General features: G+C 35.0%; 1 protein-coding gene across 1 annotated transcript; it reads right to left on the bottom strand.

Annotated features, from left to right (window-relative positions):
• Positions 1 to 689: 689 nt before the first annotated feature.
• Positions 690 to 15,657, bottom strand: TESMIN (testis expressed metallothionein like protein; the record flags this gene model as incomplete). Its single annotated transcript, XM_082317291.1, has 12 exons — positions 690 to 852; positions 2,300 to 2,475; positions 3,028 to 3,165; positions 4,655 to 4,757; positions 5,925 to 5,996; positions 6,660 to 6,751; positions 8,195 to 8,265; positions 10,031 to 10,151; positions 10,814 to 10,972; positions 12,247 to 12,305; positions 13,043 to 13,160; positions 15,184 to 15,657. 12 exons carry the CDS (start codon positions 15,655 to 15,657, stop codon positions 690 to 692), a joined length of 1,746 nt encoding a protein of 581 aa, XP_082173417.1.
• Between the last annotated feature and the right edge of the window lie 917 nt (positions 15,658 to 16,574).

Genomic DNA, 16,574 nt, shown 5'->3' with positions numbered 1-16,574 from the left:
CCACAAACTCTTGTACTTTACAGTAGAAGTAAAAAGGAGGTCATCTTCCTCCTATTCTTTATGAAGCTCATCTGTCTAACCAATCGAATGTTGAACAAAGTCTGGTGTGGGGTTTTTTCCCAACAGTAAATACCAAACCTACTGACAACATTGCTCTGTTTTCCAAAAATAGTACATCTGCAGACAGCAGAAATATATTGCCAAAATAGAGAAGATCCAAAGCTAAACTTACGAGATTTGCCTATTACCACTGGAAATGGAATTGTTTCACAATTCATAAAATAACCAAACTAAGATAGCAAATGCTTACTGAGTTTTTACTGCATCTCCACTCATATAAACATCCAATAAAGTCATTTTAAGTTAAACTTACTTTTAATAAGAGTCTAGGTAAAGACTGAAGAATCAGCTCAGAAAGTCCTAACTACAGAGAAAATCTGTTTTAGTAGAAAATATAAGCTTTCTACATTATTAAGTTACTCGGAAAAATGCTGGATGTGGTGCTGTTTCACTTACACCAGCATAATTCAGAAAGAATTCAGCTGAAGTCAATGAAATTATTCCTATGAAAGATCAAAGTAAGATCATTAAGTAGCAAAATTGTGGAGACTATGGCAACATATCAACAGCAACTTATTGGCTTTATAATACATTGAACGTTATTCAACTTTCAGTGCTTTAGATTTTAATTATGCACGTAGGATCTGGGATAAACATGTCCCAAATTCCTCCATAATCATCCGCTCAGCTAGACAGACAGAGTAACCTCTTTTTTCTGCCTCTTCAGCTTGCACCAGGAGACAAGCACATACTGCTTTCACTGCTTCCCAAGATATACATACAGCTGGTTGCCTGACAGGGGAAAAGAAACTAGTATGAAATATCTCCATTTTAAATACACAAAATAATTTAAAATGCAAACTGCAAAACTCTGTTAAGAGTTGGAATGCACAGAGCTGAATCAGAGTAGCTGCACTGTTACTGTAAGATACATCCTTGTAGGAATTTCACTCTTCTACACTGAATAGCTTCTGCTTCTAACAGATTACTTCTGAGTTTTTTCTAATTTATCACATGGAAGACTGTGTTCACACTACATAATTAATCTATGGAAATGCTGCCCAACAGGTGCAGACAGAAAATTGTTATACAAGCCTCTTCCTCCATCTACATGCAGTAGTCAGATCCTGCCTCATGTACAAGGAAATGTGTTAAAAAGGCTTAGTCAGGGTCTAGGAGGTACTCAATGTAAATTCAGTCTACTGCTGTTAAAGGAAACAGCAACAAGCTCCTCAGGGACTCCCTGAATGGCACCTTAGCAGCCTTGCTTTGAATAAACTCTTGAAACGTTACTCTTGAGTCGTTACTTATTCTACTATATTAATAACATAACTCATCCTACTGTGTGATTCAAGCAAAGGCATAACTTGGCACCATCTACCCCATCAATACACTACCAACAGCAGAAATTATTAAAATATTTTAAAAATAGATCATCAGAAAGTATTTTAAAAATGGAATTAAGATAAGAATTTCAAGGTAATTGTTGATGCAAAGAAGCAAAGAAAATGATGTATGCAAACAGAAAATTTTGGAGCTGGGAGTAAAGCTCCCTAAAATCAATTAAGAGGTGGTTTAATTAATTTTAATTGTTATTCATAGGTGTTTCTATTTACTAGGCAAATGACTATAAACCAACCAAAAATAGAGATTAGGCTACAACTATGTTAGAAAGCATAACAACATCACGATAGTACGGCCTTCTTAGAATATTTTACAATCCAAATTGCCAACACAAATAAATTGACCAGAGGTGGACAAAAGGAAGCAGAGATGGGAAAGAAGCAGTGATATAAATATGCTTATTAAGTGAACATTGTGAACATATTAATAACATAATTTTCTTAGTACTTTTTTGGTCAAGGTTTTGTTAGAAATGAATGCTTGAACACAGAAAAATTTAAGAACAGAGAAACTGAAGGAAAAACATCAAGCTAAGGGGGGAAAAAACTGACAGAAGGAAATATGTGATCAATACATAAATAACTGCTGTTTTGTAAGCAGAACTAATACATATATCCCTGAACTCTATATACTATATTCTTAAAGGATAGTTATAGCCTCTCCTTTAGATATTTTTTTATTTGTAGAAGCAAAATGGCAAATGCTATGTGAAGTAATTGTTTGTATATAAGCCATTTGTCATTTTAGTAACTCTTAGATAATTATGATAATGGTTACATGAAAAATTAATGAAGTCAGACCAATGGATTATCCATTGCTATTTCCAAATAGTCACCTGTCTGTCTTCAATTTTGGTAACGTTTCGAATGTTGATGTTAAAACTGGGTTATTTCCTTCATTATTTCCAATGTCCATGTAGTTTAGCACATTCAACTGTTTTTTTTCATCTGGACTTTCTTCATAATTTTTGCAACCAATGCATTTGCAAATAGAGGAACACATAATTTTAGCCTGGCAAATATAGAATACTTACAATAAAAATTGTATAAATCTTAAATTAAACATACATTTGAGCAACCATTGGAGCTATACCACCAGGGGCTTATTCTAGACGTGCTGGTCTTGGATACTCCCAGAGCAAGACCATCAGTATCAATACAGTAAGGAAGCAAGACAGGTTTTTTTCCATGGATTCTCTGTGGAGACTGATGTTCTGTACATGGACAAAACACCTCCCCTCAATTTGTGGATAACTTTGCAAGATAACAAGATACCATGGATGCAGAGAAACTACCAGGATTAGCAGAAAACCATTCCTTGTTTCTTCTGGAGCAAGGCATTGGCTGAGAGCTCCTGATACTGAAAATGTTAGCTGATCAACTTCAGCCAGACTCAGTTCTTTAAAGACATGACAAGAAAGAGACTGTGCCTCCTATGTTCAAAAAGTTTTATGATGAAAAATCCAAAGAAAGAAGAGAACTGATTATTTTTAGCAACTACTAGTTAGAGAATATAGTCAATGTTAAGGTAGTAATTGATGAGAGGAAAGTTCACCTGACTCACCTCAAAGCACTCACAATAATTCTTGAGGCATCCTGAGCGCTTGCAATTACATCCTTTGTTATGGTGAGGTTTAATTTCTCCTAGTTTCCTTTTCCCAATCTTTGGTAAAAAAGCTTCTGGGTTTCTATCAAGACAGGCCTAAAACAAAAATTGCAAGATTATGAGAAATTTGAAGAAATGTTATTAAACACTGGAATGACTGTGATCCAATGTTTAACAAGGAAGTTCTTACTTTCTACTCTGGTGGTATGAAGCCCATGGATAAAGGAGTCTTCCATGGAATTCAAAGATTCCAGAACACTAAGCCGACTTGGCTTTTCCACGGGAAGCAACTTACATTGTTTTTATGGAATAACCTAAATGACCCATCTACTATTCTCTTGGGGCTGGTTTTCTTTCACTGCTGATGCTACTTTCACCAGAAGTAAAAAGTTCTCAGTGAAGAAAGAACCCTTGCATACATAGTAACATACATCTCAGAAGTTTTAAACATATCCTCCTTTATTAATGGTCCAATACAAAGACCGTTCACTGAAATCAGCATTGGATTGGAACAGCAGGTTTCAACTAGGTCCCAAGACCTTGCAATGTCATGGACTACTAAAAGGTAGGTTAAAGAGGTTATATGCCCTTTATGTACAATATTTATGGATGGCACAGGCATGCTTTCATCAGTGACAAACAACATATCTTACGCTTTACAAGATGCCATTTATAGCAGTGAAAGGAGTACTCAGACACCAACAACCCCATCAGCTGAACTACAGACAAGCATCTGATTTGAAAACTAGTTGCATATTGACAGCAAAAATTGCTGAGGCTTTGACTGGTTGGATGTGACAAAGCTTTAACTCTAATTAGATCAACGCCTTGGACAATCCCGAAATGATGTGAATGATATAAAAAGAGTTCTGGAGAATTGCATATAAGAAGGACAAAGCCATTAATATATCCTTAAAGCATCAGCAGTAGAATAAGACTTTTCATTATCACTTTAAAACTTACAAAGCACAACATACATATTAGATTAAATTATTGCCCAGATTGTGCATCTTGATATATATACACAAAAATTAGCCCACATATTATTCTTTATTACACTAATAAAATCAGTCTCCACATGCAGAAGCAACCTGCTTCTCACTAGCGCAGGGTTCAGTGTCACTGCCAGGAGAGCCAACTTTGCATTGCTGCATGGGTCAACCAGAAAGACTAACACAGCCAACTGCAGAAGACCTGTCAATGAGAATAATAATTTTGACAGTAATAATTTGTTTTCCTTTAACTACTCTCTGACTTTGGGATACAATAAATTTTCCTTCAAGTGAAAAAATACTCTGAAATTAAATTTGGGGTTGAATACTTCCTTCCAAGAATAAAAATTTTCATTCAGTTAACACATCACTAGTTTTAATCCAAAGTATCAGAAGTTCTATAAAAGGAAGGAAAGAAATCCCTGAATTTCTTTATGTAAGAATAATACAGAGGCAACACTTTGCTTTATTTAGGTTAAAAATAACATATTTCAAATACCATAACTAATAGAAAAAACAATTCTGCTATATTTTTCATACATGAAGTTGATACCAATGTGTATTGTACTTTTTTTCTTTCTTTTTTTTTTTACCTTAATGGCTTTAAATCGCTCCGTTTCATGAAGCTGATTGTTGTAACAATTATTGCAGTTGCAGTTGTTGCAAAAGTCACCATTGGCAAAGCAATCACAATATCTATGATTAACATGTAAAATAACATAAGAAATGAAAAGATTAACTGGTTTAAGTGTAAATTTGTAAATTTAAATTCTACTTCTAGGCAAAATTTTCAGTTTCTACTCATGAAAAATGTCCCTTCCTCTGTAATTTAACCATATCCAGACCTAGACAAAGAGCTTCTCTCTCTCTTTCAATTTTACATTTTGTAAAATACACCCAGTGCATCAACAAATCAAACTTTAATTATCATGTATACATCTCTGTGCATATTATTTACGTATGAGAGCAGCAACAAGACAGAGAAATTATATTTTAGTATACTGCATTTACATTTGTCGTGGTTTAACCCCAGGTGTCAACTAAGCACCACACAGCTGCTTGCTCACTCCCCCCTGGTGGGATGGGGTACAAAATTGGAAGAATAAAAGTGAGAAAACTCGTAGGCTGGGATAAAGACAGTTTAACAGGTAAAGCAAAAGCCATGCACTCAAGCAAAGCAAAGCAAAGCAAGGAATTCATTCACTACTTCCCATCGGCAGGCAGGTGTTCAGCCATCCCCAGGAAAGCAGGGCTCCATCACGTGTAACAGTTACTCAGGAAGACAAATGTCATCACTATTAATGTCCCCCCCTTCCTTCTTCCCCCCAACTTTATATACTGGTATGGAATAGCCCTTTGGCCAGTCTGGGTCTGCTATCCTGGCTATGCTCCCTCCCAGCTTCTTGTGCACCTGGCAGAGCATGGGAAGCTGAAAAGTCCTTGACTTAGTATAAGCACTGCTTAGCAACAACTAAAACATCAGTGTTTTACCAACATTATTCTCATACTAAATCCAAAACACAGCACTATATCAGCTATTAAGAAGAAAATTAACTCTATCCCAGCTGAAACCAGGACAACATTCTACATAGGATTTTCCAGGTATGCTGTGAACAATTCTTCTAGCTTTTTTTTTATTTGTCATACTTTGGATTATATGCAGTCATCTACACCTCTGCACCAAATTCTGAGCTTTTGTGACACCAGTTTACATCAACTGTGGATCTTTGTAACTCAGTATCAGATGAGTAATTTTTGACACATATGTACTATTCATTTTAAAGCACACATTTCTTGTATGTTTGTCCTTTCATGTATACACTGTTGTTAGCATTTATTAAATATTGATATACTATTACTTACAATTTAAGACACTGAGATTTTGTGCAGTTACATGGTTTCTTAGACTTTTTAACCTCTGAACCAAAAGGTAAGCTACACAGGTTGAAAAAGGAAAAAAAAATTGAAAAAATATACAAGTACAATGAAATCTAATTATTCTATAGTTTTGAAACAATAAACACTGATTTTATGTTTTTATATCAATATTGTTGCTACTTAACAACTGTGGCCTCACAGAGTGCATGAGAAAAAGAGAATAAGCAACCTGTAATCTCTCTCTATCCACCAGCTGTCACTACTTGGGACAGGTCTGCCCTTAGTCGTACAATGTGTTAATGGTTGTGCAACTGCAAAGTTCTCTCACCTTTCCCACTGGGGTTGCATCTGCCTCTTATTTAAAAATGATTAGCAATTAAATATTATTAAAAGAATTCAATTAGTGTTAGATATACAGGCTAAGCACATGCTAAATAGATTTGGAAACATATCTATTATTTAACTTAGAAAATTAAATGTTTTTCAGGCAAATGGACAGCACAATTGCACTGATCATAAGAAAACCTGAAACCATGCTACATTGTCTTGACCGCCAGCAACTGGCACCATGACTACTAAGATATATACACAAAGCATTCTTACAGAACTGCATTTTTGTTACAAGACAGAAGCAGCTATGCAACGTGAAAATGTCTAGAAGTCATTGCCAGTTTAAAATTCAAAAGTCATCATGGATGTAAGATGTTTCAGGCATCTTACCCCTCTGAGGTCATTTTCACTGGCCCATGCAGATTTGATTCTAGATGGAAAGTGGCAGTGCTAGCTACTGGTTGTAAGGGTCCATTTTCAAACTGTTCAAGACAAAATGTATATATCCTGTTTATCTTAACTTTTAAAAAAATACTCTTGTAAGTTAACAGAGAAAAAGTAACACAAAGAAAATGCTTCAGGGATAATTTGATTGCCAAGGTTACTGACAAAAACTCATGGAAGTCAAGAGTCATGAAAACGGCATGCATCTCCTCTTGGAAACAATTCAGTATGTCAGGAAACCCATTTCTTCCAATGCAAAGAACCAAAAGCAGCTTTCAGTGCTGCAGTGTTGGTACACTATTTTCAATTTACTGATAATTTTAGGTTCAGTTGCTTTTAATTCCAGTGTTCAATTGAAACTGGCTAGTGACTTGATGATTTACATTATGTTCCGCTGCAATACGACATCTAATTGGTTGAAGACTTATCAAAATTTAAAAAAAGAATCAGCTCACAGGCCAAGAAAACACACTCCAGATCTGTTGTCTCTTCAGACATATGATTAATAAGGGCCTGGTTATGGAGAGAGACAAGGGAAGAACAATAGGATTACGCTGATATTACCGGTAATGGAGGGACAGTGAATTCACTGTTATTTTAATACATGATTAGTCTAGCTGACCATAAAGAAGAGGAAAATTAATATATTTAAAGCAAGAGAAGAAATCTAGGAAATTACTAATTTGGGAAAAAGTTAGAGAAGAATTACAAGCCTGTCTACATCACTGCTCCAGAATGTTTAGGCACAAATTTTCAGATATACTGCCTTTAGAGATGAAAGACTCCCTAGGGCATTGTTCGATCTGACCCTTGGGTTTTTGCTTCCTTCTTTTATGATAGTGGCTGCTATCCACAAACCATTTGCTGTGTTTGTACTGACATTGCATATTCACTTCACACAAATAAAAAGTTAACAATTAAAAATTTGCAGTGATTTTTGCTACTAGCTCTGTTGGAAGTAACACATGAGAAGCCAAACATCTGCAAAGATTTTTAGTCTTCTGTTCAATTTTCATCAACAACAACAACAACAACAAAAAAATCAACAAAAATGATAAAGACTTAATGACTGTTAAATCCTAATCAAGGGAGTGTAAAAAATCCTACTGGAAGGAAATATTCCCCTTCTTCTGGTAAAAGTCAATGTGCTTTCCTTCACCCCCACAAAGTCTTAAAATGGTTCTCAGAAATAACATAATCTATATAATACCAAATTCAAGGTTTCAAAACTGGAACAAATTTATTCTTCTTATGGAAAACTGTATTTTTAATTCTGGTATTACTTCTAGAAAGTGTTGAAATCAGAAACCTTCATATGCAGAAAGTATACTGAGTGCAGAACTAATTTGTCCAAACTAGCTAAACTCTTTAGAAAATGCATACAATTATTACTTCCCAACATAGACTTAACAACCCATTTTAAGAAAAGGAAAAAGAGTGCATATTGTACTTAACAAGTTTAAAGGATAAAGCTTCTTTACCTCTTGTTCATTCAGACCACCCGGAACAGGCAAAAACTGCCCCAGTACAGCTGTTACAGGGTTGTCCACATCTGAAAAGAAGACATTTACCTGAAGACAGCAGAACTACTCACAGTGTATAAAGTTTCATTTATGCATAAATATTTTTTGAATTAAGTATACAGGCAAATTGGTATCTTCAACTTCTTTTATTAATAAATAAAAATTACCTGAGGCTGTCTGTCCTCTGTTAGCACTTTCTCCTACAATTTAGTTTTGAAGTCAAACTTACTCTACAATAGTGTCAATGTTTTTCTCATTGCAAAAAAACAAGAATAAAAACCTGACCATGCAAAAATAACCCTGACAGAAGAACCCACCACTAATTTGTCAGCTAGGAATTTGAGCATAGGATGTTTTTACTCTATGACATCAAGTACATTTAAATTCAAATGCCATAGACTTAAAATATTTTGGTAAAATAAGAAAAATGTCAGAAACAATAGAATATATTAATCCTGAGTTCTTATTTTACAAATTTCCAGAGTTCTGAGGCAGCATCTGGAACAGAGGTCTTTAGCTTATGAAGTAAATTACTAAAGACTCATGGCGAAAACTGTACATAGCTGTATTAAGTCTTTGTGCAAGTCCTGGTGAAGAACAGCATGTAAGTACATGAGCATCCCAGCCTATGCAGAAAAAAGCAAACATCAATCATAGTAAGATTACAAGATGAATCTTATACCTGTACTTACTTCTTACTTCCCTTCCCATCTGAAGAAAGAAAGAAAGAAAAAAAAAAAAAAAAAAAAAAAAAGGAAGCCAAAGGACAGCTTAATTCAAAAGTTGAACAGGTTAGTCCCTAGAAACTTTTAGATATAATTTCTGGACCTAATTCTTTTACTCGTTGTGAAGATGAGTAAAACAGAAGAAAGCTCAAGCAAATAAAACCTAAAAAACCTATGCCAGTGCACTCCTCAGCTTTTTCTTCCCTAACATTACAGCAAATGAAATACAGTTTGAATTTTATAAAGGAATGACCTTTAACTTGAATGTGCCTGGTTTACTCTTATGATGGCTTCTGACAAATATAAGTAAACAGGCTCCATACCTGGAGCATCTGCTGAGAGGTGCTCACACTCAGCACCTATCTATTGAGAGCAATATCTGTGCTTGTATGGTGCCTAATATTAAACGGCTTTGTTTTCACATTGCCATCAAAATGCAGCACTGTAATAAAATTATAATAATACATAATGAAATAAACCATGTTCATAATGTTTTTGAGGATGATATGTTTAGGTAAAAAATATTTATTTGAATTAAAACTAAACTACACTCAAATACTTTGTTGCTGCTCAGATGGAAACGTGTTACTCCATCTAAATAGCATTAACTTTAGAACCTCAGAAATCACCTTCTTTAAAAACTGATGGCATTTCAAGTTTACATAATTATGCAAATATTAGTGAGACATTCTGAATCCCAAGACTAAAGTATACCCATAGCCCTCAACGCTGCTCTTCATTTATAGAGAAACAGTGACACTTGGTGGTAGGCTAGGGTAAATGCAAATATATGCAGGTGCTTATGCTAAATGTGTTTTATATGGAAAGTAATCTGTATATTAAAAACTTTCAATAAATTCAACATCTCCATTACATCATTCTTATTACACTGAAGCACCTAGCGATTTTTCAGTTATAAAATAAAGTAAAATAATAACTGGTGATAGCTACATTAGCTTTGGCTCATCTCCCACTGTTGCTGCTTAAGAACGTAAACACATGCAGTTGCATATTAACAGTCTATGATATACTATCTGACAGGCTAGAAATAATTTTCATTTTATTGTACCTGATTGAAGATAATTATGTTGGTCATGATACTCAGGAATTAGATGAACTGGTTTTAGTTCTTGTGTGCCACAACTGTTTATACAGAGTATTTGAGTACCTCCTTCCAACTGGCAGATAACCTGGAATGAATAACTAATGATTAGCTTTCATCTAAGAAACTGTAATTCTAAACATATAGATATAAAGGTTTTCATATAAGTACCACTTGTCTTATAAAGCTTCATAATCACAGACTGGAATCTCTCAAACAAATGGATCATTATGCATTAAGATATTTGCTTTTTGACCCTTAATTTTAATATATTTTTGGAAGCAGCTATTGAGATCTAACACTATAGCTCCTCAACCTCGGTGATATGGATTTCTGGTTCTCTAAAGTGCTCCATGGGGCTTTGTAGAGCATATTCTAGCTATTTACTAGTGTGCTGGCTTCAGATTCAGTTCCCTAACCAGAACATGCCATTATAATTTTTCATGTTTCATTTAATTTATTTAGCTGTGATTTTAAATCAAGACTTTTCTGTCAGATGAAGTAATCTTCACATTGTTTTTTTGTTTGTTTGTTTCCAGCTGTCAAATAGAAAACAATGGTTTTTAAATACATATATATATAAAGTAGCACTATAACTAGATAAAACTTAGACTGTGAGTCCAAGGAAGGAACTACCTTATTATTCTTGATCCAAGACTTACTAAGTGGGACTTCTTGATGATAGTGTGGTACAAATAAGTTAATTTTCTCTAGCATATAATTTTGCTATCAATTACAGGATATAATTACCACAGGGTTGGAATCATTTCTGTGTGAACATCTGGATTCCTCTGCTACACTGTGCAACGCTAATAACTTGCAGCCAGACTCGTCAACATTTGAGTTCTGAAAAATTGCTCTGTCTCCGTGATTCTCAATAACATTACTAACTGCCTCTCTTACCTCAGCCTGAAATAAAAAATTTTAAATCTTAACAGGCATGCTTTAAAATCTACTTTAAATTCCAAGCAAATACAATAAATTTTAAAATTTATCCGCATAAATCATATATTTTAAAGCAAGGATTGTGTTCAAATGTAATACTGAGAATAGTTAATTTACTTGACAATGGCAGAATGATTTTTGCTTATATTTCCAGTAAAAATATTCCTGAAGAATAACAATGAACAGTAACATACTTCACAGTAACAACGGAGTTCAATGCCTCCAAAATCATGAAGCAGCAACTGATTTCTTCTGCCTTGGAGAAGTTAGGCAATAGTCACAGCAAATTATGCAAAACAAGAATTAATCTTTAATTATATAACTTAACTGGGGATCATTGGGATTTAGTCTAAGTAAGTAGTCAACTGAGACTGGACTGCAAATTCAGATTCACCTATAAATCAGATAATTGTTCCAAAATGAACTTTTGTTATGATGATCAGCTACTGTGTGTCATGGCATTCCATCATAGACGTGGTGCTACTTTCATTTGTTGAAAACCAATTTATCACCTATCTTGCTGATCCATTAACTTATTACAATGTCATCTTCACAAAAGTCACACTTCCAGATGAAGCCTTGCCCCTCTCAGTGCACACTTTAAAACACCAAATGGACAACCTTGGAAAACCTGGCTACAAAATTCTACTAATTTTCAGAAATCTCCCTTTCAAGAAATGCCTGGATTTCTATAGTTTGTCTTGCATGTATCTAGGAAATTATATTTGAAAAATTCAAGCATTTTAAGAGAAGTTGCAAAGAACATCCCTCCATAGGCAGGGAATGCTAATGTTAAAGCTAGATTTTCATTCGCCACTCTGTTCCTTTATACACACTGCACATGTGATAAAGGCTCAAATACTAATCAGCTGCCCAAGGGTATATTGTGGAGTCCCACTAGGCAGTTTGTGTTCAGGTGGCCTTAGGAGAAGCCCCCTCTCTAACTGGTCTGAACTGGAACCAGAACGTGCAAGTGGCAGACAGGAGCCAACTAGACTTGAGCCAATAAGAATGGAAACAGGCGAAAAATCCAAATGCTATTCTTCCTTCCTCCACAATGTAGCAGTGTAGGAAATCTACGGAACAACATTTTTCTTTCCCTCTCTTTTATGATCAGATCAGATAGGACAGTGTTTGAAAGAACCTTTTATCCTCTGGCACTTAGAATAAATCCCATTTTAGACATTCAACATGGAAAGATTCTTCCAATAATAAAAAAATCTTGCATGCATACTTACTATTTCATCATAGACAGAAGCACTAGTCTCAAGTAAGCCACAGATATCACTGGAAGATTCTAGTACATAAAATACAGCATGTTTTGTTTACAAAAAGATCAGTATTTTTTACAAAGAACTCCTTTACAGCATCAATAAAAGAGATTTTGATGTCACTACAGCATTACATTCTTGTGAAAGAAATATTTATCTTTTTTTGTAACAGACTTTCTGGAAAAAACAGGCTTCAGTTTGGGTCTTTTTGATGTCTTTTAAAGGTTTATTGTGCCCATTTGGTAAAATTCATTTAGCTTCAGGATAAACTACCTTGTAAGATCAAATCTTGTGGTCAGTTTAACCCTGAGCAAGATTGTGAACAGGTTATGGGCAGAACACATCAAACAACTGCTTGCGAGCTTACTGTCAGCAGCAGCATCGGTGCAAACCACCTAACTTTCATAACTGGTGGTCAAACTTCAAAGTGAAATAAAAACATTGTTCAACTCAATTAAAAAAAAAATATGCTGCAAGAAGGAATATGTTTTTCACAGTCCCCTGAAGGAATGGGGAGGTGGTATGAGAGGAAGGGAAAGTAAAACTTAAGACTGAACTACGTGGTGGAAGCAACATGAACATACATGAACAACGTGGTCCATTCTCCTTTCAAACATTCTTAGTTTATATTAACATTATCAGAAAACGCTTATATTGCAATTTACCAAATCCAGAAATTAATTTATTTAGCTATTTAAATCCTTTCCTAAGCTTCTAAGAGGAGAAGAAAAAAAAATCCGCCTCAGTCACTTGGGGCACTTACCATTTAAGCAATTGGTCAAGTTTTGTAACTGCATAGTACTGTTTTGGATTCCTTTAAATTCATCATAACAAATACATTTATTCTCACCTGCAACTGGAGGTATGAATGATCTGAACACCTGAAGAAAAGAATGTTTTATTTATAACTACTTTATGCATTACATGATTCATTTCCAGAAAGCCAAATGAATAAACAAAAAAACTGACTTAGTGACCTTGAAAATTGGAAGTTATTTACATTTTTATTACATAATTAAGCACATAAATGCCGCAGCCTATTCAGCATTACCAGATACTGTTATATACCTTGAATATTATTTCTTTTTCTGCTCAACATATAGTTATGGTTCAGATCTAATGCATTTACAACTATAATAGCATCATACTTAATACCTACATTTGTTTTTTCAAAAACAAACAAAATGAACCAAAAAATGGAACAAAGACAGAAACCAACTATTTTCCAGTTTCAAATTAGAATTGAGATTGTTCAAACTAGACAGTTTGCTCTCTGCGTGTGCTGTGCTTCCTCTTAATATAGACAGCAGTTTAGGAGGGTAAGCAAGCAGCGTAGAAACAACCCATCAGCTTTCTTTATTTCAATAAAATGATTTATAACCTGGTTAGAATTTTGTTCTAATACCTTCAAGAAACAGGGCAGATTAAAGAAACATGCAGATCTAGTGTGATAAACTGAAAGGATACTATGAAGAGGGCTGGTCAGAAAGATTTTTTCTACATCATTTTTAGCTCCTCAAACAGAAGCTAACAAATTTTCATTATCTTCAGCTTGACTTTGAAAAAAGCAACTGCTATGCCTTAATCACATCTTTATTTTCTAGAGGCTTCCATCAGTCTTTTGAATCTTAATAACAGTTCAAAAGATTGATGGTCTTGATTATTAAAGAACTACTGATAATATCGAGAATGTGTGTAAAAAAAAACCTTCCAAGCCAGAGATATTTTTAAATTATAACTGTAACCTGAAATCAGAAAGAAAATCAAAACGTGCAAGGTAACTGTCACAGTAGACCTCAAGCATCTCAGGATGAAATGTCACTGGGAAACATGCTGGGCTGGGTAGTGTCAGCAATGATTTCTATTATAGGAGGTTTCCTGCATGGACAGCCCCGCAGCTGCCACCTGGCTTCAGCCTGACACCTCGGTGGGATGCTGCAAGGGAAAATCAGACCTCATTTTCGACCAAGTGATTTTTGTGAGTTTGGGGGGGGAGCAGTTAATGCTTTTGATTTTTGAATCTGAGAACAGCACTGTTTGTCAAAATATTTACATGGAAAAAAACGTGAACTTGGTATGCTTAATTATTTCAAGATACCTTCTCAGAAAAAAACTCAGTGCCCCTCTAGAAGCAGCCACAGTGCAAACTTAAAATTTCGAGATTTCTTCAGATGATATTCTACAGCAATAAACAAAGATGCAAGGACACATATGTGTTCTACATATGAATAGCCTGCATTAAGCAGATGGATTTGGTCCTGTGAGCATCACAAGAAGTTTTATGCTCTGTACCTTTCTAGATAGTAATTGATGCAACATAGAAAATGTAACTTCAAATTATACAGAAAAAAATGCCAAACGTGGTAGGCAATGGGAAACCCATCTCTCTTGCTAAACTACTTTCCCCATGGAGATTTAACAATACAGATACGGTTCACTGCTGCAAATAAATTACTTTTTAACTCATTTGGACTATAAATTTTAAGATGACAAGTGTGTCACCTGTGGAACTAAAGAACAAAAGTTAATATCCTATTTGTACTTTGTACAATGATCTAAGAGTTGCCAATACAGGCAGTAACATATAAAACCAAAGTGGGTATATTGTGACATGGTAAGATTTTTTTAATGAGCAAAGTAACTACCCAGCCATTTAAAAAGATGGCTCATAACATGGACAAAAAAGAACAGCAGTCAGAACCATATGTTCACACTGCATGATATTTCTGGCAATATAAAACAATTTTCTTTCTGTATCTATTACTAAGTTTGTTCTAGTATAAAATTTATGCCATAACTTTAAACATTATGTGGATCCCATATAAGTTTTAATGTGGCAATTCCCCACATTTCAGTCACAAATAATCATGAATATATAAAAATTCTTATTTCACTTAATCTTACTGGTATCATTCTGACATTTTGATTGACTGTTCCTTCTGGAGAGAAAATGCTTGAAGTTGGAACACTGCAATTTTTATGCTGCATCGCTACAGAAGAAAGAAAGTGGACACCATCTGAAGGCAGATAAGGTGAATGCATATGTTCAGCTTCTTCTGGAAGTTTCAATTCTTTGTATTTTTCAAGATCTTCATCATCACAGCTGTTGTTTCCATGTGGATGTACTTCAACTTTTACTATTGTATTTTGATTTTCAATGGTAAGTGGATACTTGAAGTGATCTAAAAAAGTCTCTCCCACATTTACAGTGCATAAATGATTGTCTTGACTAGACAGGAATCTTTCTTCAATAGGATTATTCACTGCAGTTTCCAGATTACAGTTTTCAGAACTAACAGGACTACTTTGACTAAATATTTCAGTTACAAGTCCACTGTCTATTACTGATCTTATATCAAGCAATATCTGATTCTCCATAGTCATGGACAGAGTGTCAACTGGTTCATATTTATTTTTTTCATTGAAGATAATTAAATTTTCTATTTCAGTATTCTTCTGAATAGTTTTCTATCTAGAAGAGAATGAAATAGTCTTAACCAAACAACACTATAGATAACACTGAAGATTAACCCAATTAACACGTAACTGTGAAACTTAAAAACGTAACGCTAGAAGAGGTTGTTGGGGTTCTGAATCTAGCTTTCAGAAAATACAGGCCACCATGCCAACACAAACAAGCTGCTTTTAACATAAGAACACATTCTTTCAAACTTTTAAATGCATTAAGAGCATTCAGACTTAAATCAGAATTTTGCTACTTGGCTTTAGTGTTGTGACGGAGGCACTCGACCTCTTAACCAAACTAGCAGTAGATTGGTAAAGGCTCCAAAGGAGGTAAAGGCCTGAGCCGTGGCTGGGCCAAGAACTCTGGTTCTGACCTGTTCTCTGAGAACCCACAAAGGAGCCAACTGGCACGGAGAGCATCAGTGCCTGTGAGCTTGGAACACTGACCATGACATGAATAGCAGGTGGCTTTTCCAAGACTCATTTATCAAGGAACAAAGAAAGCTGTGGGTACAAGGAGCCTCATGCATACCTTTCCTATCACATGTAATTTGACTACAAGTCAACCACTTTATCCTATAAATGTGACAGCCTAAGTGAGCCTTCTTTGAGCTCTCCCTGCTAGGCAGTGTGGCTGCATGGTGGTGATCTCCCCTTGAGCTGGGATACCTCTCAAGGTTGCTCCTCGAGGCAGAAAGACCTTTTACCAACGACAGATCTTTGGTAAGTGACCGATATTGCACATAACCTTGTAGTATGGTAACTTTGATTTTGTCTTGGTAACTTTGATTGCATGCTGAATTGATAAATTTTGCACATATAATCCCTTA

Source organism: Platalea leucorodia (genome assembly GCF_965183815.1).
Source record: "Platalea leucorodia genome assembly, chromosome: 7".
NCBI lineage: Eukaryota > Metazoa > Chordata > Aves > Pelecaniformes > Threskiornithidae > Platalea > Platalea leucorodia.
Note: the sequence above shows the minus strand (reverse complement) of the source record. Positions and strands in the feature narration are given on the sequence as shown.